The sequence below is a fragment of the Carex rostrata genome, chromosome 11 (assembly GCF_964058835.1).
Source record: "Carex rostrata chromosome 11, lpCarRost1.2, whole genome shotgun sequence".
NCBI lineage: Eukaryota > Viridiplantae > Streptophyta > Magnoliopsida > Poales > Cyperaceae > Carex > Carex rostrata.
The window spans coordinates 6864387-6891353 of record NC_135928.1 but is presented as its reverse complement, the minus strand read 5'-3'; the positions used below and the strand labels follow the sequence as shown (position 1 = coordinate 6891353).

The window sequence follows — 26967 nt, the reverse complement described above, 5'->3', positions numbered from 1 at the left end:
CCTGTATAGAGGCCGCTAAATATTTGCTCACAAAAAAATACGAGTATAAACTCGGTGAAAATTAGGTGCGCTGATTAAGTGTTTATGATCTATCATCTATCAGCAGAGGTATATTTCATAAAAGGAGATAAATTAGGAAGATTGGGTGATGACAAATAAAACTAAAGTAAAAGACTCAATGTCAGATGTATTTTCAATGAAGCCTTTTTTAGGGCTGATCATGAATGCAATTCACTTGCTGATAGTGAGAGATCAGAATACCTACTTATTTTATGTCACTGTCACATTATGCCCCAATTGGACCTGTAACAAATAATCAATTCAAATTCAAATGATAAATTCGAATTATTTAGCTTGTTCTATATATCAGGAACAAGACTAGCTTGCCAGAAACTTGAAAATTTATAATTTGCTTTGTACAAAATCAAGAGAGGAAATTAAAGGCACCGATTATTTACGGAAAAAATCCCCCCTCAATAATCCTGTTATGTTCAAAGAGATTTACAGTTTCCGGCATGGACAAGCACAATAATTCGTATATATCGTTTGGGATTTGGATCTCATGTTGCTCGTGCCAGAGTACAATTGCGCCAAAAAAATAGGCCTTAGATCTATCATCATCGGTAATTGTTTCAACTAAAATAATTATTACAATCTCTCAGTAAACTTTGCAGCATTATCCAATTTAACAGGTCATACAAAGATCGAATGGTGCCAGACAAAATTTCAGATCTCAGAAACTTTTCTTCTTAGAAGTCTTTCAGTTATTATACACTAAACAGTATAAAATTATTCATGATAAGGAGCAGTGAAAGCATCTTACACAACATTTCAATTATTTCTTTTCTTCCTTTTTCTCTTCTTTCTTCTCCTCTTTCTTCTCCTCTTTCTTTTCTTCCTTCTTTTCTTCCTTCTTCTCCTCTTTCTTTTCCTCTTTCTTCTCTTCTTTTTTCTCCTCCTTGGCTGGACCAACCGACACAATGTCGATCTTGCCGACTTTCTTGAGCTTCTTTGCAATTGCCACTGTATCCATGTTTCCTACCACGATCAACTTTTGTTCATTCAGATCAGCAGCTATTGAATCTATACCTGCAATATATTTAAGAAATAGCAAACCGAATTAGTTTTTATACATATCGAAGTTTGCAAAGAAGATAAATTAAAAATCTTCTTTTACTTCCACATGCAGGGTTCCAAACCATGTTCTAACACTATAAGAAAGAAGATAATTGAGGCATTTCATGAAAAAATAAAAGTGTCTTCAAAGTAAATCTACATATTCAGCGTTTCAGGTTTAGTGCTGGACCGCTTGTTAAACTGGACAACACTACCCAATCAATAAATTGAGAATCAGTTAAAGGTTATGAAGTATGTTTAAAATTGCAGTGAAGATTTTTTTTTCTTTTCTTTTCTTGTCTATTGAATTATGTTTAAAATTCATGTTTGGTATGGATGGTTGATCTGGAGATGAGTACAGTGGAACCAACATGCATGCACAGCTCTAGCATCAGCATGGCCCTTTTTTTTCTAAGAAAGCAATAATTGCTTTCTTACATAAAGTCCAGATACATAAGCATGCACAGCTCAAGTTAAGAAAGCAACATGCATGCACAGCTCAAGCTTTTGTAAATTTGTTTATTTTTCATTCGCAATCATGTACATTAGGAAGTTAAACAAGATACATAAAGTCCAGAATCCAGACCTTCTGTGACTGGAACAGCAAAAGGACCATCTTTGAAAACTGGTAGTCTCTGACAATGCAGTTAAGAAACTAAGAATAAAAAAAGAGGAAGGCTTATACATGAACAAATAGCGGAGCACCAACTTGTCAGAGGGTCCGACTAAGAATTATTTCACAGTGCTGGGCACAGAGGATCCGAAATCCTTGCATTTTATAAGGTCCCTTTCCAGCTCTACTTTCATTTTTATTACGTGGAATCAGAAATCTTGAACTTAATTCCTACATGGAAATTTCAAATTTTTGGATTTCTAGGAGTGTAAGTGTCCACTTCAGCTGCTAAAAAGTAAGATTAAAGTAGGGACTTATCCTCCTATCCACTTTAAAAAATAATAATAATAATTGCCAAATTTTCAAATGCAACTTCACTATACTTTGTACTTTGTACTTTGTAGTATATGAAAATTTTCTCCCTCTTTCAAACCCAGTCATTTTCATGGCACAATTTCAGCCATCACTAATCAGATAAATAACTGAGGACTGAATTAGAAACAAACAAAAAAACATAACCTGCTATTGACAATGCCCTTGGCATCCTAAAATATAGAACTAGTGGATTTGGGATAATAACCGATAAATTAGATATTTGCAATCCCCAAAGAATACTCCTTCAGTTGATTATTAGACATTCAATTTCATGGTGCTGCACCCAGCTGTTTCCCGTTTAAATTGGTGAGAATGGTGTCAAATTTCTATGGTTTTGGGATAAGATAGGTACTAAATTTTTTATAATTTTTTTTGGAGAAAATAACCATCCAGGGAATTAAAATTTCAATTTAGAAAAAGATAGAACAAGCAAGTGTTGATACTTCAATTGAAATCAGTAGTGTTTATATGAGTTTGACAACACTTTACTTTCAAATAAGAATAAGGCATCTTTCGTCTTATGATCAACACTGCAACGAAAAAGAACTGAAAAAAATTTTACCATAAATTTCAGCTACTGCTTCTATGGCTTTCTTCTTCGTCTTCTCATCGCTCATGGATAGAACTTTGAGAACTACTTTTTGCTGTTCAAGCAGAAATTTCATAGAATTACAGAAATCCAAACGGAAAGGAATAAGAGATTGCAATAAATTAGTCGAATCATAGAATATTTTAGCTTACCTGCGCCATCTCAGAACTAGAGCTCGGTGGAACGTGGATTGTAAAGTCGAATTTGCTTTTGTAATTTTGATTCCAAAATGCACAAATAAAAAGACTGAAAAGCTAAGCTTTTCTTTTCTGAGGTTGGCTTGACCAAGAAAGAGGTCGGTGCCTTTTGGGGGACCTTTATTTACTTACTATAATGCTTTATGCTTTCCCTTTTTGTGTTTTTCGTTTTTTTTTTCGCATATGTCCATGAAATGTTCCAGTAAAATACTGTAGTGTAAAGGCATCCTAACAAGTTTGATTTGGAGTACTGCTTCGTCAGCTGAAAGGGTTCACACTAGCTCTCTTCTCGTGCGTCCGCAGCCGTTCTGTCACATCTTCACATTTCAGACCAAAACTATGAATTCGCATCCTCTGATAAATCTCATATTTTGAGCGACTTTTTTTTGTAAAATCTCAACCGTTAAAATACGTTCTACACGAATCTCGAAGCTCAAATAATAGTGGGCCTGCGCTATCCCCAAATAGGCACCGAACACGTCAGTCACGCAAAATATGAGATATCTCAGAGGATACGCACTGCAAAACTATGGAATGAACTCTGCTCCTTGAGAAAAGGAGGATCCTCCTATTCTCTAATCCGAACAGTTTAAAATAGATCAAACGACTTCAATTAAATCTGATTTGTTTTAATATATTATATTGATATAAAAGAAAAATGTAATTGAAGCCGTTTGATCGATTTTGAACGGTTCGGATTGGAGTATAGAAGGGTCCTCATTTTCTCAAGAAAAGGAGTAGATTGGCTTCCCAAAACTATGGGGTTCAAATTTGATATCGTATCCTCTGCATGAACTCAAAAAGGTATCTTTTGAATTAATGTATTTAGACTGTGATCGGATTACCTCTGTTTACAATCAGACGACCGAGATGCGTTAACTGAAAAGATGCTCTTTTAAGTTAATGCAGACGATGCGGACTCTGTACTTAGCTTATCTCAAATTTCTATTCATCTTTTGTACTTTTTTCGTGTCTTTATTTTTAATTCTCTAATATATACGTAAAATAATATTGTTTTAATTTTATTTTTATATAAATTAATAAGTTAAAAACCAACGTTTAAAATTTATCCATATCAATATATTTTTTGCAAACTTCCGATTCCGATTAAAACAAAGTTAAACTAACGTGTTTTATATGTACATATATAAAGAAAATAATATATATTTTTAATTTAATATTTGATTTTTAAATTTTAGTTTATTAACATTGAAATTTAATTACCACTTTTATTTTAAATAATAACGAAGAGTATTCTACTATGACCGTGACTCCTTTTTTAACAATTCAGAAAATAAATTCTAAACAAAAAGTAAAAGACCTTAACCTTATTTTTTTTTTTTCAAAATAGCACTTCCACATAAAATTATCAACAAATCTAGTACAAAACAAAGAAATAGAAAAAAAAAAAAAAAAAAAACAGTCTACAAACGGGCTGGGTCATGTGTAGAGGTGTCAATGGATACAGTAAAGATCGAATGGAAACATTTTTATATATGTAACCGTTATAAATTATCTTTATCGTACTCTACTCTTACCTACTATAAATTATCTTATATGTACCTTACTCTTATCCGTTATAATTGTTGGATAACAAAACGGTACTAATAAATAACAAATAATACTAATAATATAATAATTATTTTATTATTTATTAAATAAATAATTAAAATATTTACATTCATTTTACACATGTATAGTACTTTATTGAAAAAAGAAATTCTAATCATGCTAAAACCAAATAAATCAATTAAACTATTCTTTTCAGTGCTTATTAATATATAATATATATGAGGAGGGATCCAATTACACCCCTTTTTAGTGACACCATATTACAATTTACATTTTTAAAGTCCAAACCGTTCAAAATGATGGATATATTAAAATGTACTTGCAGATCAAATTTTATATTTTTTTAAAAAAAAATTACTATTTATTAAGATGGGTACAAAAATTCAATGGTCTGAATTTAATAAATAGTAAAAAAAATTGAAAAATATAAAATTTGATCTACAAGCACATTTTAATATATTCATTATGTTGAACGGTTTGGATCGACTATTTGAACTTTGAAAACTTTGTAAATGGAGAGTGTAATTCGGTGTCACCAAAAAAAGGTGTAATTGGACCCTTCCTCAATATATATATATATATATAGAGAGAGAGAGAGAGATGGGCTATGGTGCATTGAAATGCATAGGTATCCTTGTGCATTGGACCATAAATCATCGATTCAAAGTCCAAATGATCGATCCAAACCAGGGTTCTAAATGTTGGGGTTTCGGCGGTGCTGTAACCAAAACCCGTTTAGGCTTAAGGTGCGGAATGACCGTAGAACAAAAATTTCTACAGCCAACTTAAGCTCAGGATTAAACGGGGTATGTCAGGAAACTTTCCAAGGCGGTCCACCTTCAGTATTCCTTTGGCATCAAAACCCAATTTAATCCTTTTACAGATCTACTCCATTATTGATTTCTAAAACTTTAATCTACTTACCAATTAAATAGATTAATATAACATATTTATACCTTGTTTCCAAATCACAGTTGGAATGCAGACCGAGCGAGTAGAGCCTCACCAGGGAAGAAATCGACTCGGAGTATCACACGTGTGATACCTCTATCGGTTATCCACCAGGACTAACCAGAGAGCGGTTTATTTCTTTTGCCAGAAATACTATAAACCGCGGAATTCTGCAAAAACACTATTCACGGGGAAAAAGATGAAAACCCGTAAACACGAATTTTTGATTACTCAGTTTCATCAAATGAGCAAAATTGACATACCGCGAAATTCGATAAAACACTATTCATCGATCCCGTAAATATTCTCCACAACAACCCGCAAGATTATACGTCAACTACGTATAACTTTCTTTTCTCAACCGAAACACTATTTGGGAGAGAAACCGAGAAAGAGAGAAAATACCGATTCGATTCTGCACGAAACGATACAAGTGAATTAGTGGTTTTTCTCTCTACATGCACCCCTCTATTTATAGGCTTTTGAGGAGGTTCGCAAAAGACCGAAATACCCCTCAACATATGCTTATTTACAAGATATGCCATTGAATGGATAAGGATGACATGTCATGTGGATAAGATCGATGACGTGTCATCTGGATAGGATCGATGACACGTCATGCGGATAAGCACGAATCTGAAAAGACCCGAATGCCCTCGACCCGAACACAAATAATGTTTGTATAATTATTCTGAACAATTATATATATTTTTCTGCGGTTGTTTGTTTCGGTATCGATGATGTGTCATCTGGATAGGATCGATGACATGTAATGCGGATAAGACGAATCTGAAAAGACCCGAATGCCCTCGGCCCGAATACAAATAATATTCGTATAATTATTCTGAACAATTATATATATTTTTCTTGCGGTTGTTGTTTCGATAATTTATACAACGTGTCATGCACATTTATAAATTAACCGGTTAACTTTTATACAACGTGTCATACGCGTTTATAAATTAACCAATGTTTTTGCTTGTTATTTTTACATAACATTTATAATTTAATTATAACACGTATAATTAATTATAACCATCTTACTATTGATCATAACCAATTTATAATCAATCACAATAAGATTCTCCGATTAACTCCTATATGGTATGACCCAATAGGATCTGTGTTATGTTGGTAAATAGAGTTAAAACTGTTTTAACTTCTATAATCATGTGCGGCATCTGGCAACACATCATGACCATCCAATTACACAGATGATGCTGTACAGTACAATATCACGATCTAGTAAACAATTTACTTGTGCCAGTTCTTTTGTCACATAGCTATCAGATTAGTTTCAAGGTAGGTGTGTGTCATCCTTGTAAACTTAATCTTTTCATGATCTTGAGCAGATTATCAAATATGATTACTCTTGTAATTATACCGCGCGCTGATAATCTTACTCTATCAAGGGGCCCAGTGATGCTATAGCTCGTATAGAGATACGAGGGACAATAGTACTTTTGGTAAACCATCACTACCTCAGCTAAGCTATGTATACCGAAGAGCTACTGTTATAACTGCATTTTACCGACAGCGTTTGATAATAATCACACATATACATTTCTTAGTAGGAAAGATGAATACCTCATACTTTAGAACTTAACACTGAATGAAAGCATTAATGACACGAACACAATTCCGTATAATGTTTCATTCGGGGTCTGTCAGATATCATGTTCCTGGAACATATATCTATGTGATTAAAATGACAACTCCTTGTCTATGGTCTGTAAAACTTGACCATCATTTAATCCACATACTAACCTTACAGCGGTAATTAGTGTTCCTGCTAATTACCTTGGTCAGTGACCTTTTAAGAGTATATATCATCTATATTATGGAGTTTCACAATTTCAGTCATGAACTCGAAATGATCCATAAATGCAATAATACTCAAGGTAACAAAATGATATTAATCATTCAATTCATGAACAAAGCTTTATGATAAATTATCGTATTATTGACTTCTAGATTATTACACTAACACTAAATAGCTAGCTATAGCGGCACTATAGCTACGCTATAGCTTTTCTGGACCATAAACGCTAAGCTATGAGATAAAATTGCGCTAACTCAGCTACGACCGCTATAGCTATAATAGCTGACCGCTATTACCGTTATATGAGACCCGCTATAGCTACCGCTATGCTACATGGTTTTTTTTTTTGCAATTTATATGGACTTCTGTACTTCTATTCTTATTTCTAATGCTACATGGTATTCTATGATAAGTATACTAAACCAAACTATATGCTTCTATTTTTATTTGTGATTTATTCTATCATTCTATATCGAGAAATATTCAAATACTAATTCTTCATTTTGATTACTCTTTTTATAGTATTCATTTGTAAAATTATTATCGTTCATTTCAATTGAAAGCTGATTTTGATTATTATTATAATTATAAAATGTTTAAATATGTATATTGTCACACCCCAAACCAGGAATTCTGGATTAAGGTGTGATCAACCTCGCCTCGTGCTTAATTAATCATTAAGCACGCAAGGCTAATCATAGATAATAAATCAAACAGCAGCGGAAGCAAAATAATATAAATGTCAAGCATCAGTCACATAGCAAATAAATAAACATACACATACATAACATATAATTCGATCCATCTCGGATCCAAATAACATCATCTATAGAAGGGATACATGATCTATCGAGCCCGTATATATAACACAGGAAATACGGGACTCGCAAACCTAATCAAAAGCCTAACCCTAACTAGGTCAAGTGGTATGGCCCTCGGGGACAGCTCCTGACATCTCCTGCTGCGGACCGCCAGAACCTGTACCTAAAACCCACGAAACAACTTGTGGGTGAGCGACGAATCGCCCAGTATGTGACCCAGAATTATCCCCTCAGGGATCCTCTACGGTCAAAGCACTTTTATTTATAAAATGAATACAATTAAAAATATGCACATGTGTGAACCTATATTAATAGCTAATAGAATTTACAATACTTTTGAATGATGCCATGATGCGATTATTCTATTATGCCAACATGCGAAATAAACCCAAAATAAAATCAAGGTGTAATATCGGATATAAATCAAGTCGGAATCCAGTACTCCTTGCACTGTGTGCCCAAATACAATAATAATAATAATAATATGGATAAAGTAATCACCCCGTGCCGTGCCAATAGGATCAAAAAGATCCAAACAATATAATCCAAGGACTGTGATCAGAGTGCAATGATACACGTTGCCTAGTGACATCGAGCATTACTCCACAAGATAATAGCACACTAGCCGATGGTTATATCAAATCCAATGTGTCATCTCGCCTAACGATTCATCACCCAAACATATCCAATAGGAGAAATCATACAATGCAGGTCGTAAAAAGTTAATCTCTTCCCTCATGAGCAGGAGAGAACTCTACCGTCCGGCCAGTCCAATAGGTACACCACGCATGATTCCACAAGGCTCGAGACCGGCTGAGACAGACTGAGTCCGGCTATGAGTCCGGCTATGAGTCCGGCTATGAGTCCGGTCATTGGGTCCGGTGTGAGCCCTGCACAACCGTAGGCTCCCGTTGACCCCCGTTCACTTCCGTAGACTCCCGTAGCTCCCGTAGGCTCCCGTAGCTCGACCTTGGAATCCGTTCTAGGCAAAGTAGCTCCTAATGTAGGGAAGGGATAAATCCCGAATCGTATCGTGCCACAGAACTCGAGATCGGAACTGCTCACGTCAAATAGTAAAATGATCGAAAAAGGGTATATATATCAAAGTGTATATATATAGTATAATCCTAAAGCCATCCAAGGATCAAGTGACCCTCAGCTCAGTGGCTGTCGGGCCGTCCCATGCCAAGTGACACCAAGACGGAACGAAGTCACTCGGCTCTGCTCAGCTCTCACCAATGCATGCGTATGCACGTATTATAATAATAATAATAATATATTGCCTTCCACGAGAAGGAGACAACTAGTAACCTAATATTCTAATCAGATATATATATAATATTATTTAATTATTCTACTCCTAAAATACAGTAAATTCAGGTTTTTCAGGGTTTATGCAAATCTACCTACAGTGCAGAAAGGATAAACATGCTCTAAAGTTTTAATGCAACTACTTAAAATAAAGTGCGGATGTCAGGTCAGATGGATCGACTGGTAAGAGTACGCCCACGAAAGAAAATAATTCAGATATCCCACACCTGAGGGGGCTGGAGTCTCTGTCGCTAAAAATCAGCGTGCTCCGCGTATGCTCCGAACTACAGATCGGTCCACGGGTCAGACTCGTACGAAGTTGACTTATCTGTGATCACGTAATTTAAACTAATTAAAATCTACGCTAAATTATTCTAACCCTCGTCCCAATTAATGTGCAAGTCAAATTCTCGATTATTTTGATTTTATAAAATTACCGGTTCAGTCAGTCCGACTGATCCGATTAGGCATTTATTAATTATTTAATTTCATGTCATCGAGCTTAGCATTAATCTTAATTTCTTTATAAGTTCGTCAGATATTGATCATTCACCTTGATCTAATTTAATCTAATTTAATCTAATTTAATCCTAATTAAATTTATATTTTTAATAATTTAATTTGAAGGTATATTGCTTGTGAAAATTTAAATGTCGAATTATTCCCAGACCAAAAATAATTATTCGAGAATTATGGCAAATTAAATGTGTTTTACTTAATTATTTTATTCTAATTCCTTATCTACTTTGATTTATTTTAAATGAACTACGATTAATTTTAGTCAGTCGATATGCGGTTTCGAAAGCTAATTTATGATTTAAAATTCCTAAGTATACTATTTTAATTAAAATGTGCATTTGTATAATTATAACTAAATTTTGTATTTTAGTTTAGTATAGTTGTATTATATTTTAAATGCGTAATTTGATTATAAATTTTTTGAAGTGAAACCTTTAACTAATGTACGTGTTTTGAATTATTTCTAACTAAGCCGCACAATTCGATATTTTATAACTACTCTAATTTTACGTTTATCTCGACGTTTCGAATCTAAGTATAAAACAATACTTTTCTGTGCTAATTAATTGTCCCTTGTTAATTAGCAACGAAGTTTTATGAAAGTTTTGAAAAGTTTAAAAGTTTTAATTAAAACTTATTTATTAGACTTTTATTTTATTTAACATGTGGAGTGTTTTAGTTTAATCTAACAATTATGCATCTTAGCTTTTAAACCAAATACCATAATTTTTATTTCAAATACTAAGTTCAAGCCCAATTCAATTTTAACAATTCAACTATGCATTTATTAAAGGCCCAAGCCCTTAATCCATTTATCTATATTTTTATACATGTCATTTCGGCCCAGCAAGGAAGAGGCCCAAAGTCTAATTAATATACATCAATTCAAGGCCGAAATTACCATATTTCATATCAGATTTGCATAGAGGCCCCTCCCTTTTAATTTATTAACACAACAAGGGCAACTAGCATATCACCCCCCCTAAATTTTAGAAATTACATCAAGGCCCCTGCAAATCATATACTGGTAAAACCAGCGCCATACACTACCAGTAACTCAAGGCACGAAGGCCAGCAAAACAGAGCAGAACAAGGCAACAGGTCAAAGGGCAAAACACCCAGCGAAACAAAACAGAGCAAGGAAGCAAGTCAAGGCAAACAGAACCAGAATGGAACAAGGCAAGCACAGACAAAGCAACAGGTCAGAGGGCAAGGCAACACAGCCACGTGCATTGGCTTGCCGGGAAAATCAACAACCCGAGCAAGCCACAATTCTAACGATTATAACTTGACAAGGCACAAATCAATCAAATAAAACGAGGTATTTGGAGAGATTACCTGAATAAGCAAGGGAAGAGGTGGAGATGAAAAACAGTCGGTTCCAAGCACGGCTCGCGTCTCGACCGTCTAAATCGATTTTTTCGCACCATTGAAAGGCCCGTTTCTTAGAAATGCCTCAAGAACAACCAACAACACAGATTCACAATTACAACAGAAAAATCGAATTCAAAAGAGGGTTTTTCTCAACACATGAGAGAGAGGCAGAAAGAGAGAGAGAGAGAGCAACCAACCAAAGGGGAGAGGGGAGGGTTTATATACCCGAAATAAGAGAGGAACCACACGCAACAGGGACAGCCCGTACGACCAACTGACAACGGAAGAGACAATGGCGAAATTCGCAGCTTCGCAATAAATTCGCCCCAAAAGGGGCGTGGGCGTTCTGACTTGCGACGGGACAGTGGGAGAGAGCGGGGAAAATTGAATCCAAGATCCTTCTCCTGGAAGGAACGAGAGAGGGGATTTCCTTAGTGGGGGCCGCGGGTCAGCGAGAGAAGAGAGAGTGAGCTAGGGTTTTGAACGGGAGAGATGGAGGAGACGGAAAAGAGAGAAAAGAGAGGAGCGGGGGTGGGGTTACACGAACAGAGAGAGAGAAGAGAGAAATAGAGAGGGGGGTTTTAATTAATTGATGCTTTAAGATTTGTGCCAATTGTATTTGAATGGTTGAGATTCCTCCCGGAATGAAATAAGAGGGGGAGATAAGGTGCGGATCCGAACAAAATTTCAATTTGGTTAAGAGTGAATTTGCTCCAAACATTCAATAGGGAAATGGCTTTGAGATTAGTGCTAATCATTTGAACGGTTGAGATCTCCATTAATTTAAAGAATGAAATTGGTCTTCTAATCAAATCGAACTAACAAAACTTTTGTTTAAAAATTATACAATATTTTATTTCACTATCTGATTGAAACGAGAACATATCTAATTTATAAATTAGTAACATTTTTATAATTACGAATCTTTCGAATATTAAAACTAGATCCTAAGTTTTATAGTTTAGTTTCAAATTTTATTTATTATGTATTAACCTCATAAATCCGGTTATTTTTGTTACTAGTAAATCTAATTTTATCGATTAATCATGTTCTAATAATTCACGAGTAATGAATTCATTCTCAATTATTTGATTTCTCGAATTTCTCGAATATTCCGAATTTTATCTTAGTTTTATAAGTTCTAAAATTTTATCTTTAAATCTTAAGTTAGAAATTTTTAATCCTATGATCATTTATTTTCGAAATTTTAGTTTTGTTTTAATTACTCGAATATCGTTTGATGCACCATTTACTTAAATAATAATTTGATTTAGGCGTGATTTTAGTTTAGCTAATTAATCCTGTTTTAAAAATTCGGAATATAACATATGTTGACTTCATTTACCTTATATTGCTCTTTGTCTATTATAATATGTAATACCATGAAGTATAAACTATTAAATAATGTTACTTTTTAGATTTTTTTTTCTTCTTATTTGCGTAATTGATAAAAAGTATAGACTTAGATTAGTTGTCATTTAGTTGTTACATCAATTCTCTAATATTGATTATGTTGATAATTAATAGAAATATAGAATATAAAGTTTGAAAAGGGAAAATCGCTATGTGTGATAGCTTCCGCTATAGCTACGCTATTCGCAATAGCTTTTTTTTTGGTCTCCCTGCTATGCCGCTATAATCGCTATTTAGAACCTTGATCCAAACCGTTCATCTTGTTCTCCATATTAATATGTACTTGGAGACCAAATTTTATATTTTTTGGAATTTTTTTACTATTTATTACCACTTTGAAAATATGAAAATCCGGATGAACAGTAAAAATTTCTGGACCACCGGATCGGTGATTTTCAAAGTGGCTTAATAAATAGTAAAAAAATTTCAAAAAATGTAAAATTTCGTCTCCAAGTACATGTTAATATGGAGAACAAGATGAACGGTTTGGATCGATCATTTGGACTTTGAATCGGTGATTTATGGTCCAATGCACAAAGATGCCTATGCATTGCAATGCACCATAGCCTCTCTCTCTCTCTATATATATATATAGAGAGAGAGAGGAGGGTTCAAATGCACCCAAATGCACCCTATTCTTTTTCTCCATTTTCAAAGTCCGAATAGTCAATCCGAACCGTTAGATGCGATATATATATTAAGATGTACTTGGAGACCAAATTTTATATTTTTTGGAATTTTTTTACTATTTATTAAGCCACATTGAAAAATCGTTGATCCAATGGTCCAGAAAATGTAAAATTGGCGATTTTCAAAGTGGCTTAATAAATAATAAAAAAATTTCAAAAAATGTAAAATTTGGTCTCCAAGCACATCTTAATATATAGATCGCATCTAACGGTTCAGATTGACTATTTGGACTTTGAAAACGAAGAAAAAATATTTGAAAGATAGGGTGCATTTGAACCCTCCTCATATATATATATATATATATAGAGGTTGGCTACTCTACTTACATAAGCATAAGCATATGAGGGTATATGCTTATAAGTCATTTTTTGTTTTCAAAATCCAAAAAGTCAATCTAAACCGTTAGATGTGATCTCTATATTGAAATGTGCTTGAAGACCAAATTTTACATTTTTCATAATTTTTTTACTATTTATTAAGCCACTTTGAAAATCGTTGATCCAACGGTGGCTTCTGATTTTACTGTTTTGTTAAGCCACCATTGGATTAGCGATTTTCAAAGTGGCTTAATAAATAGTAAAAAAATTCAGAAAAATGTAAAATTTTGTCTCCAAGCACATTTCAATATAGAGATTACATCTAACGGTTCAGATCGACTTTTTTAATTTTGAAAATAAAAAAATGACTTATAAGCATATACCCTCATATGCATATGTAAATAGAGTAGCCAACCTCTATATATATATATATATATATATATATATAGAGAGAGAGAGAGAGAGAGAGAGAGTGGCTAATATCAAAACGTTTGCACCACGTATCTCGTGCAACCAAATTATTTTCTGATTTTTAAAGTCCAAATGATCGATCCGAACTGTTAAATGTGATCTCCATATTAAAATGTGCTTGGAGACCAAATTTTACACTTTTTGGAATTTTTTTTACTATTTATTAAGCCACTTTGAAAATCGTTGATCCAACGGTGGTTTAATAAATAGTAAAAAATTCCAAAAAATGTAAAATTTGGTCTCCAAGCACATTTTAATATGGAGATCACATCTAACGGTTCGGATCGATCATTTGGACTTTAAAAATTAAAAATGACTTGGTTGCACGGGAGGCGTGGTGCAAACGTTTTGATATCAGTCTCTCTCTCTCTCTCTCTCTATATATATATATATATATAGGGTCCGACTAAGTTGCTACTGGCAGCATTTCAGCCAAGGTGCTGCCGGGCCTATATATTACTTTGTGATGTTCAAACAACAAATCCAAACCGTTAGATGTTTAATCTATATTAAAATCTACTTGCTGACCAAATTTTACATTTTTTGGAAATTTTTTACTATTTATTAAGCTGGTTTGAAAACCGCTGTTTTCAATGCTGCAGAAATTTACTGAAAACAGCGGTTTTCAAACCAGCTTAATAAATAGTAAAAAAATTCCAAAAAGTGTAAAATTTGGTCTCCAAGCACATTTTAATATGGAGATCACATTTAACAGTTCAGATCGATCATTTGGATAACGGGTATGAAATAAGCTTTATCCGTACTCTTATCCATTTAGATAACGAAAAATAATCTTTATCCGTACACAATAAATTTACGAAAAAAATCTTATATGTATATGTTTTATCAGATAAAGTACGGATCGGATAAACAGATAAAAGAATGCCATTGACACCCCGGACCCCGGTCATGTGGGTATTATTTTATATTATTTTGTAAAGGGGTCAAACTCGATGTGAATCAACAATTAAAATATAAGGTTACACATCATCAGGTGGTTAGAATTTTATATTTTATGTAAAATATATTTAATATAAATATTTAGACCAGATACGTCACTTGTAGGTATATTAGTTTTCAGGATAGATTTGCTAATTAAGTTTGATCTTCACAGCGTAGTTACATTAACACATGAAATTCCATACACAAAGGCTAAGAATCATTACAAAAATTTACATGATAAAATAATAAGTAACCGTTATTTTAAAAAAAAAAACGGTTAAGATCTTCATAAACAGAATTATGGTTGCAGAGGCCATACCTACCTTAGGGAAACCTCTTGTCTATCAAAAAATGGAGATAACAAAAAGGTTGCCTAGTAGCACTCTTTAAAGTTGAAGAGTGGAAGAGGCGTGGCATCTTCTACCGGAAATCGAAAGAGGTATATATTCTTTTTGGAATCAAGATGGTCTGATTGGCAGAATTTGAGTATCGCATCTACAATTATTAAATCCTAATCGTTCTAATTATTGTATGAATCTCAAAAATGAAACGGATTATATTGTAACCGAATTCCAATCACTTAGTTGAAAATTCACCACATTATATTGTATTCAGTCCAATACATGAGATGATACGGATTTCCGTTAGATATCAGATCAATAGATTCATACGGACTGTCTCAACATTCATATAGATCAAGTACATACAAATTTTAATACGAATCCAACGACTCTTCTGACCGAACAATTCGGTCTGATGTCCATCGGGCCGCCAGTCCATATTTCCATTCATGAGCAGCTTAGTAGAGCCGCAATCCAGGAGGCACAGCTGCAGGCTTGATTTTTATGAGCCGCATAGCTTTTGCTTAAATCTTGGAAAAGACTTAAACAGGATATATGGCCCAGATATGACCCGAAGAAGGTTAATTACTTAAATTGGGATAAGATCAGGGCTTTGATGTCAGGCCTACCTCTCTATTTTTGAATCTACATCATTTGATCTCAATGATAATTATATTGTGAAGTCGTGAAGTTTACTCTTAAAAACGTCGTCCTAATTCCTAATAACTAGGTGTTATAAACGGACCGGTTGTATTTGCCTATAACCGTATTCAAATATGTATCTGAATTTTTACGGATTTAGATGTTCGAATACGTATATAAATATGGTTATAATTTATGCAGATACTGATATAAATATGGATATTATCCGTATCCGTATGGATATCCATTTCTTTTAGATAATTATGTTTGTAAATAAGAATGTTTTTTATATTCTTTGATTGAAGAAACGGTTATATTGTTGTTTTTTTTTTGTTAATCAGATATATATTTTGTCACGATATAAGAAGTTTAACATAGAAAAAATTATTTCGTTCACCATGATGATCGAATATGCGAGTTACATCCGTATTTTATGTTACTTTTATTCTCTAATGAAAAATATATTTTTGTTGAATAATATATTTATTTTGTTACATTATATGAATTAGCGATTCAAATTATATATGTAATTGTATTCATATTCAATTAGTATTTAATCCACATTCATATATGTATAATATCCCATCAATATTCAAAAAATAAAAATAAATACGAAAATAATATTACCACTATCTGCTTCGTATTTGATCCGTTTGCACCTCTTCTAACATCAGAAATAAGGTCGAATAGTGGGCAGAAAGCGGTTATTAAACAAACGAATATCAACTTTATTTAGAGAAAGATATCAATAAATATGTCCATACCTTAATCACTCCTGTTATATTATATAGTGGTGTGTGCGATATGCTCCCGCTTCCAGCACGGTAGATCACTTGCAAAAAAAAATATAGGATAAAATTCGCTGGAAGTTAGTGAACTTTATTTTTTTATCACGAATCAATCACTTAAATTTAATTTGTTTTAGTTAAATTATTAAATTTTTTATTTATTTCAATCAAATCACTCTATAATTTTTTTATTCAAAATGCTAATAGAATATTCCTATTCTATCCAAAATACTAATGGCTCATTCAAAATTCTAACAGAATAGGAATATTTCATCCAAAATACTTGTGGAATAAGAATATTCTATTAACATTTTAAATACAAAAGTTATAGAATGACTTAATTAGAATAACTGAAAAATTCAGAAACTTAATTATAATAAATTAAACTTAAAGAATTAATTCATGAGAAAGAACAAAATTTAACAACCTCCAACAAAATTTACCAGAAAAATATAAGACAGCTAATGCCTAGTGGTCCTTGCATCTTCTCGGACTTATCCACCAGACCAGGCCAAGTCCCGACGTCGTGCATCACCATTTGACCGGATCATCATATGCGGCAATATTATTAAACACATACTATCCAATGAATATTATGTAGCTTGTGCGGTTTGAAAACAAATTTGACCGGAAAATTGGGATGTCGCAAATTTCTATTATAACAATAAATGATCAAAATGAATAATTGGCAAAAAAAAAAATACGGGCCTCTTGTTTAATAGATGAGACAAGTGCGTAGTGGGAGCACCCGATTTGAGGCGGGTCATAAAATGGCACGGAGTGAGATAAAAAGATTAGATTAGGATGGAATGTAATTTTAAAATATTTCCGATTACAAGTAAATTAGTATAATTTTTTTCTTCAAAAAGTGATAGTATAAGAAATGTATTTTTTAATTTTTAACTAGAGTAGATATGCCGACATTTTTATTTTTACCCCATTAAAAAATTATTTTAAAAATAATAACCAAAGTTTAGCAAAAGTTTTAAAAATACCTCACTCGTGGAAATTTTCCATGAGCTGGAATTGAAATTCTCATTTTTTTTTAAACAGAAATTTTTTTTTTGTATTGAAATATTAGAAATGTTGGATATATTTCTTTGAAAATAGATGAAATACAATATAATTTGATTTATTAGAAAGACTGTAACAAATAACCCGGATTAATATTTTTCAGGTCGAATTTTTCGCGGCTGTAAGAAAAATTAATATATTTCTGTATGTGTTATTGGAAAAAAATAAAAATGCTTAGATTCTGAGTTATTGATCCCGGTTCAAAAGTCACTTCTATGTAATCTAGAAAATATTGTGATCCTTTTAGGACATTTAATTTATGAAAAATTATATCTATTTTTGAAAAAAAAACAAAAACTTTAAGTTATTTAATAATTATTATTCAAAAAGAATTCTCAAAATAGATACAACTTTTTATAAATTAAATGTCCTAGAAGGATCACAATATTTTCTAGATTACATAGAAGTGACTTTTGAACCGGGATCAATAACTCAGAATCTAAGCATTTTTATTTTTTTTCCAATAACACGTACAGAAATATATTAATTTTTCTTACAGCCGCGAAAAATCCGACCAGAAAAATATTGATCCGGGTTATTTGTTACAGTCTTTCTAATAAATCAAATTATATTGTATTCCATCTATTTTCAAAGAAATATATCCAACATTTCTAATATTTCAATACAAAAAAAAATTTCTGTTATATAAAAAAAAAAAAAATGAGAATTTCAATTCTAGCCGTGGAAAATTTCCACGGGTGAGGTATTTTTAAAAATTTTGCTAAACTTTAGTTATTATTATTAAAATATTTTTTTAATGGAGTAAAAATAAAAATGTCGGGTAGACATGTACCACCTCCGAATTCCACTTAGCTTTCCCCTTATTTAAATATTAATTTTTTATGTTGACTCTAACATAATTTATAAAATTGTAATATATAAACTAATGTGAGAACTCTGGTTGTTGGCACGTCTCACTCACAAGAACAGTCACAGAGGGGAGGAAGATGGGAGAGAGATGGTGTGAACAAATAATTTACATTTGTATCCATCACTTGTAATTTTTATAACTACAAATATTCTTTGATTCTTTATAAAACTAAATTATAAGAGTGATGCTAATAATGCTTTATTATTACAGATTGACTTGTACTATAGATTTTTATTTTTATTTTTAAAATTTAAATAATTAATCGGACCGTTAAAAATAATCTCCATATAAAAATATACATGGACATCAAATTTTACATATTTTAATTTTTTATCGTAAAAGATCTGTGCATTCTGATGGTACATAATTAATTTTTAGATCAAGTGATTTTAATGTCATTCTTTATTTGAAAATCTCAACTTCATGGCCCCCAATTCTAGAAAAGAAAGAGCGAAAAAAAAGTCTCAGGCGATTCAAATTCTAGACAGCTGTCTCTTCTCCTCCACATTTTTATTTTCAATTCACTCCTCTGTCACTCCTTCTAGACTTCTCTTCTGACAAAACACATCCTCTCTCTCACCTCTACCTTGAGAGGAGAGGAGAATGAGAGAGTGGGTAGGAACCAGAGCTGATCGGAGCCGAGAGCGTGGTATTGGCAGAGTTCAGAGCATTGAGTCTCTACGCCATCTCAATCAGAGCACGGGTGAGTAGATCTGGTCGTCGGAGCGCAACGGCTGTCAAAAAAGCGTATCCAGTCTTAGAGAGCGATAGGAAAAGGTAATAGAGTAATTATGAGTGTATATAAGTAAGATTAAAGTTATTTAGAGTAATTTGGAAGATTTTGTGAGAATAAAAGAGTGAATTTAAATTTGGGGGAATTTCATATATACCCCTCAAAAACTTCAATATTACGTATTCCCCCCTCTAAATTTTAAAATTACATATTTCCCCCTCTAAACTCCAAAAACTCACATATTTACCCATTTTATTGTATTTTATATTAAAACACATTCTAAATTTATAAAATACCTATTTTACCCTTTTATTAAAAAAACATAATACGCCCATCTGACTCCAATTTGAATATGAAGGTTCCTCTACCGTCCGAATTGCTTTAAGATCCGTGCGCGCTACATCAACACGAATCTTGAAGCGAACACACACGGATATTGAAGCAATGTGCACAGATTTTAATGTGTTGCATGCGGATCAAAATTGCTTTGAGATTTGTGCAGACTAGATTAGCACGAATCTTGAAGCGAACACGCAATAATCTTATTGCGATGCGCTCGGATCGGACAGTATAGGAACCCTTCAGATTCAAATTTGAGTTTAATGGGGCATTTCATACTTTTAATGAAGGGTAAAGTAGGTATTTTATAAATTTAGAATTAGTTTTAATATAAAAGACAAGAAAATGAGTAAATATGTGAGTTTTTGAAGTTTAGAAGGGGAAATACGTAATTTTAAAATTTAGAAGGAGAATTACGTAATATTGAAGTTTTTGAGGGGCATACATGAAATTTCCCCTTTAAATTTAGAGTTATTTGACTCGTTCCCCTTTAAATTTAGAGTTATTTGACTCGCTGTAAGTTCGTTTTTTTTTATCAATAAAAAATCTAACTTCATTTTTCTGACTCTCACCTTCCTTGCTGCACCGTGTATTTATCACTAAAATTAAGCAACAGAGGATCAGCAATTCACATTTATTATACATGACGATTTATTAAATGCTTATGCTGTCTTCTTTTTTCCTGGAAACAAGTACGCAGATTGCAGAGTTTAAATTGCAAAGCATCAAAAGAACCCAGCCCTGTATCCTTTGACAAATTCAAGAGAGGTTGCCACATCAATTATTAGACCCGGTGAAATGGATTAACAATTCAATGAAAATATAAGAAAATCCAAAAAAAAAGTAATAAAGAGACATGGCAGCGAGCCAGCGACTAAGTAAACCCTGGCCTCTTCCCACTTAAACAAAATTAATGAAATAAATAAGTACATAACTAAAAGTCTTCTCTAAAATCTCTTCAAGCTGAGGGCTCCACCTGATTTAAGTCACAATCCCCTTTGCTTTGGTTGAATCTCTGGTGTCATTTGTGCTCTTTCTTTGCCCTTTAAAGTTAAACAAAACCCCTTGATTGATTGATATGAGAAGCTGAGCGAGCAGAAAGAAAAGGAGATGGAGTTGTTGAGGTGGAAGAATATAAAGAAAGCATGCGAGAGCTATTCGCAAACTACGAGCATCATTTTTCTCTTCTTTACAGCTCTCCTCGTCGGTGCATTTGTATATGTTCAATGGATCTCCTATCCGGTAAGTTAAATATGTCTCTTAAGAATAATTACTGCTTGAATATCTCCAATTCACCCCAAAATAGATGCAAAAATATGTTCATCTCTTGGAGAAAATGGGAGAGATTAATAATTTGCAAGCTTTTCTTTAATTTGCCCTGCGAAATTTCAAAATTCTACTACGAATATCATCAAATTCATTAGATCATGCTCTGTGCGGGAACATACTTATAATAGAATTGTATATAATTAATTGATTACGCTGCTGAAAAAAAGGAAACACTTTCTATTATAATTGTGTAAGGTATCCTGTAGAAAGTAGAATTAGCTCATTAGGAGAAATAAAGAAGAGGAGGGTTCAAATGCCTCTATTATAGTTTTATTTTTTTTAACTTTAATAATTCAAAATTTAAAACTTGAAAGTCAAAATAAAACCGTTGGATATAATCTACATAAAAACAAGAGTTGTAAAAAACGTACTAATATGGATAATTTCTAAACGTTGATTTTTGAACTTATTGATTCACATAAAAACAAAATTGAAATGTGATCAATTTTTATGAATACATAGAAAAAATAACATAGATCACATCTAACAGTTTTATTTTAATTTTTAAGTTTTAAATTTTGAGTTATTAAAATTTTAAAAAATAAAGACATAATTGAGACAAAAAAAATAAAGACATTTAAACTTTCCTCGTAAAAGAAACAGTATATAGAATAGTAGAGGACAGCTAAGCAGTTCATTTAACGTGTCTCGCTTGTCAGTTCATTTAACGTGTCTTGCTCTAGACACTTGTCGTTCCGCTCTCGTGACTACTGATTCTGAGTTCTGACTTCGTCAACACCAATCCCCATGATGCTTAGTTAAAGTTATAAATCAATTTCTTCTGTGGACTTGTACGGTTCGGATCACATTGGGAGATCGATCATGACCGTCTAAGATTACTTGTTTCAGAACATTATAATTGAAAAATAAGCGGACGGAAGAAAAATGAGAGCACATGTGAAATTAGAGGAGGACAATGCTTCATGTTCCAATCATACTTTAATATTTTTATTTTTGAATTCAAAGCTCAAACAAAAAATTTAAACCGTTCAATATGATATCTACATTAAAATGTAATTAGAAATTAGAGATCAAATTTTATATTTTTTTACTTTTTAAAATAGATACAAAATTAATATTTTTTAAGAAATTGTGGATCATCTAAAAACAGTGCTTTTGTATGTCTTAAAAAACATTAATTTTTTTTTTCAAAAAATATAAAATTTGATTTCTAAGTACATTTTAATATGGATATCATGTTGAGCAATTTAAATCTTTTATTTGAATTTCAAAATTGAAAATAAAAATGTTGGAGTACGATTAGAGCATGAATCAATGAAGCATTTGCTCCTCGTGAAATTATTATATAAATTCAATGAATTTTGTCATCTTCAAATCAAGAGCGTAGAGCGTAGAGATCGAAGGTGAAGAGTTCATGTTGTTAACTCCGTTTCTCCTTTCTTTTCTTCTCTTTGCATATTTCGTTCTGAGCATATCTTAAGTTACCAAATTAGATTAAATATTTGCATAGTATTTTTTTTTCCCGAATGGATTGGTGTACTATTCTTGAGATTACCTAAAACAAGCTATTTAGAATAGAACTAGGATGCTCTTAAGCTTATGAAATCTTTTGGTAAGCTAACTTCAAAGTCCATTATATTTATTTCAATAATAAATCAAATGGTTGAAATTGATCTACCTCATAAGTGATGTGCATGTTTACATGTCAAATTTATAGATTTTTAAATTAATTCAATATAAAGTCAAGTGGTAAAAAATTAATGAAAAATTAACGCAATAAAATTAATTTATTAACTTTTTTTACCATTTGATTTTATATTAAATTAAGTCTAAAAATTTATAAATTTGACATGTAAATACATACTCGTGAAGTATTTATTATTTGAAGTTATTTCGATAAATTTTAAAATTAAGTGCACTAAGATCAGCAAATTAATCCTTAAATGTAACATCATTTTAGTAGCATGTGTGCCCTCGCTATTTAAGCATAAAACATGGGTTCAAATCTCGGGGTGCAAACGGATCGGATAGCGGTAAAATCATATCTGTATCCATTTTTATTTTCCGGATACGGATATGGATACGGATCAAATATTAGACGGAAACGGATACGGATCGGATATTAATTGGATACGGATACGGATATCCACTTTTTATAATAGTGAAGAACATATTTTTTTTCATAATTCATATTAAATTATATAATATATATCTACTATTCGAATACGGATAATTAAAATTCAAAACCATATCTTATCCGTATCCGCACGGATATTCAGAAATCAGATATCCGTATTAAATTTTCGAATACGGAATCGGATAATATCCAACCCGTTTGCACCCGTATTCAAATCTCATTGTGGACCTCCCTTTTATCACATTATGCAAAATATTGATTATAAATTTTATGTCTAACAAAAATATGCTCGTTGATTATCGAATTATTCACATAATTATTGCATAAATAATAGTTATACAAGTTCACCTGTACGACGAGCTAAATCATATTGTCCCAATCAAAATACCTTATTTGAAGCAAGTTCAAGTTTTAAAATTTATTCTGAAATATTAAATCCTTACTATACTATAATAAGAGTAAAGCTAGGGTGTGATGTGCTCACCAATAGAGATGGTGAGCACAATTTTAAAAATATATCGGATCGACTTCAAACGTCAAATTCAAACCGTTGAAATCCATATGCTTCATGAGTGATACATGTACATATAAAATTTTGAAAGTTTTGATTTTATTTGTTACAAGGTCAAGTGGTCAAAGAAATGATAAAAATTGAATACAAAAAATAACTTATAAATTAACTTATAAAGAGTTAATTTCTTTGACTGCTTGACCTTGTAGCAAATAAATTTGAAACTTTTAAAATTTTGCCTATACATGTATCACTCATGAATTACATGGATTTCAACGATTTGGATTCGGCGTTTGAAGTCGATCCGATATACTTTTGAAGTTGTGCTTACCAAACTCTCTTGATGAACACATCACACCCTAGCTTTGCTCGTTCGCTTACTATAAAGTATGTAACGGCTCATTTTTTTTAAAATTAACACGGATTATTAGATCTTAAAAGGTGACTAATCGGATCTGGCAACAGTTAATTGGGTTTGATGGTATTTTAATGTTCATGGCAACAAAATATGATGCATATAAATACATTAAATCATATTTTTTTTTTTCATTATATGGTATACGTATTTAATGTAGTTGTTGCACTTATCATTGCGCATTAAATGAAAGAATTTGCACCTAAAGAGTTCATTTAGTTATTTAGAACTCCATTTAGTGTTGAAATTAATTTACGTAATATACTATTAATTATGCATAATTATGGTTGAATATGTTAATCCCTCTTGCTAAGTTATTGATGACTATGCTTGCTATTAATCTTTTATTTGTAATTCATTAATAAATTTACACCGTAATTAATGATTTCAAAGAAAAGGAGAATTTCATGTAGAACCTTCAAAAACTTCAAAATTGGAAATTTTCCTTAAAAAATTCATAATATCATATTTACCTTTCCAAAATTTCAATAACTCACAAATCTATTTAGTTTATTGTCTTTTATAATTAAAACCACGTAACATGTCCGGTTTATGAGAGCAAATTGTTCACTTATAGTATTTGTGTAGATTTGTCATTTCTCTTAATCTTGAATTTATTAACACATCAAAAATCAAATTTACCGCCATTGGCCATTGCAGGGTGTTCCATCCCAAACCATGCCTGCCCACAATCACAATGGATCGCCTCGAAAACCCGACCGACCACCCCTTCCAACTCTTTCATCCATCTCCTGCCCAAGTACCACCAACCAACCCCAACAAAACATAACGTGCCCAGCACCGCCCATTCCCCTGCCCGCCTCTCTCCCTCCCCCATCTTCCACCTGCCCGCCTTACTTCCGTTGGATCCATGAAGATCTCCGCCCGTGGGCCAAGACCGGTATTACACTTGACATGGTTGAGCAAGCCCAGAGATTTGCAACCTTCCGATTGACCGTCATAGATGGCCGTGCGTACGTGCTGAAATATCACCCGACGTTTCAAACCCGAGATGTGTTCACATTGTGGGGCATTTTGCAGCTCTTAAGATATTACCCAGGAAGGCTTCCTGACCTCGATATCATGTTTGATTGTTTTGACTTTCCCATGCTTAGAGCTGAGGAGTTTGAAAGAGAAAATGCACCTTCGCCGCCACCATTATTTCGTTATTGCAGTGCTGACTCTGCATTGGATATTGTATTCCCTGACTGGTCCTACTGGGGTTGGTAATTCTCTATTTCTTAATTGATTAGGCATATATAAGATATTCTCAAAACTTGTAAATAATAAAATTAATGAGCTTAAATGATTTTTTTGGAATTTCTTTTCTTTTTTGGGCTTTTTTGAAACAGGGCAGAACTAAATATTAAGCCATGGGAGGCACTGCAGAGTGATATTAAACAAGAGAATAAGAATGTCAAATGGATGGATAGGGAACCCTATGCTCACTGGAAAGGTAATCCTGAGGTGGCACAAATCAGGAAAGAGTTGGTCGAATGTAATGTTTCTGAATCACATGATTGGAACGCTCGAATCTATGGACAGGTACCATATAAATTACATTGAATTAATAATTCAAAATTTTATCATGAGATTATTATGTCTTTGATGCTCTTTTAATGAGATACAAATTATGTAAACGCATTGTGAACTACAGGACTGGTTCAAGGAGGCAGTAACAGGCTACAAGGAATCAGACCTTTCAAAGCAGTGCATTCATAGGTAACCCACCTCTCATGCTACATCTTTATGTTTGTCATTTACTGGTAAATATGAACTTCAAAAATATACTTTGACAGGTACAAAATTTACATCGAGGGGTCCGCATGGTCAGTCAGTGAGAAGTACGTTTTAGCATGTGATTCGATGGCATTGTTTGTGAAGCCAACATTCTACGACTTCTTCTCCCGAGGTCTTATGCCAGTTGAGCACTACTGGCCGGTAAGAGTCGATAAAGACAAATGCCGGTCTATTAAATTTGCAGTTGACTGGGGCAACTCTCATCAGAAAAAGGTTTAACTTTTCCCTTTCAAGTTCTTTTTTCCATTTTGATACTTCATAATTAAAACCAAATTTGAAGGACATATGTTTGTTCTTTTGCAACTTACACAAGGAATCTCATGCTAGGAATACATGGTTTATACAATACGCCTATCAACTGGCACATAAACAACCTTTCTTTCTTTCAATATCTGGGCTTAAAATTATGGGCCTTATGTTAAACAGGCACAAGAAATAGGAAAGGAGGGGAGTAACTTCATGCTAGAAAAGCTCAAGATGGCGAATGTCTATGACTACATGTTCCACTTACTGACAGAGTATGCAAAGCTCATGAAATACAAACCAACTGTACCGACTAATGCAACTGAGCTCTGCTCCGAGTTGATGGCGTGCCCGGCTCAAGGAAACGAGCATAAATTTATGATGGAATCGGCTGTGTATAAACCTAGTGATGTGGGTCCCTGTGAGCTGCCACCACCTTTCAGTGATGATGAATTGAAAACAGTTTTGAAACGAAAAGAAGATTCGATAAAGCAAGTCGAATCATGGGAAGAGAAAGCTTGGGCAGAAGGAACACGATAGCATGATATAGAACACTCATGATGTGGTGCATATACTACACATTTGCCCATAGAAGATATTGCAATATGATATATTGGTACCTAAGTTTTTAGGCAACATTTTCATATTTTTTCATTTCTCAAAATTGGGGTTATTCTCGTAAAACAGATA

General features: G+C 32.8%; 2 protein-coding genes and 1 long non-coding RNA gene across 3 annotated transcripts; 1 reads left to right on the top strand and 2 right to left on the bottom strand.

The window, feature by feature from the left end:
• Positions 1 to 605: 605 nt before the first annotated feature.
• LOC144562114 (heavy metal-associated isoprenylated plant protein 39-like) lies at positions 606 to 13678 on the bottom strand. The gene is made up of 4 exons (XM_078311277.1): positions 13669 to 13678; positions 2846 to 2959; positions 2667 to 2748; positions 606 to 1089 (listed from the first exon to the last, which is right to left on the bottom strand). The coding sequence occupies exons 2-4, from the start codon at positions 2852 to 2854 to the stop codon at positions 836 to 838; spliced, it is 345 nt and encodes a 114-aa protein (XP_078167403.1). The 5' UTR covers positions 2855 to 2959; positions 13669 to 13678; the 3' UTR covers positions 606 to 835.
• On the bottom strand, positions 7954 to 11735 carry LOC144562271 (uncharacterized). Its single transcript, XR_013514033.1, has 4 exons — positions 11486 to 11735; positions 11225 to 11330; positions 9595 to 9695; positions 7954 to 8219 (listed from the first exon to the last, which is right to left on the bottom strand). It is a non-coding gene; the product is annotated as an uncharacterized LOC144562271 (long non-coding RNA).
• Positions 13679 to 20811: 7133 nt separating the features above from the next.
• On the top strand, positions 20812 to 26967 carry LOC144561770 (uncharacterized). Its single transcript, XM_078310865.1, has 6 exons — positions 20812 to 21123; positions 24895 to 25460; positions 25587 to 25779; positions 25892 to 25956; positions 26034 to 26247; positions 26461 to 26967. Exons 1-6 carry the CDS (start codon positions 20992 to 20994, stop codon positions 26815 to 26817), a joined length of 1527 nt encoding a protein of 508 aa, XP_078166991.1. The 5' UTR covers positions 20812 to 20991; the 3' UTR covers positions 26818 to 26967.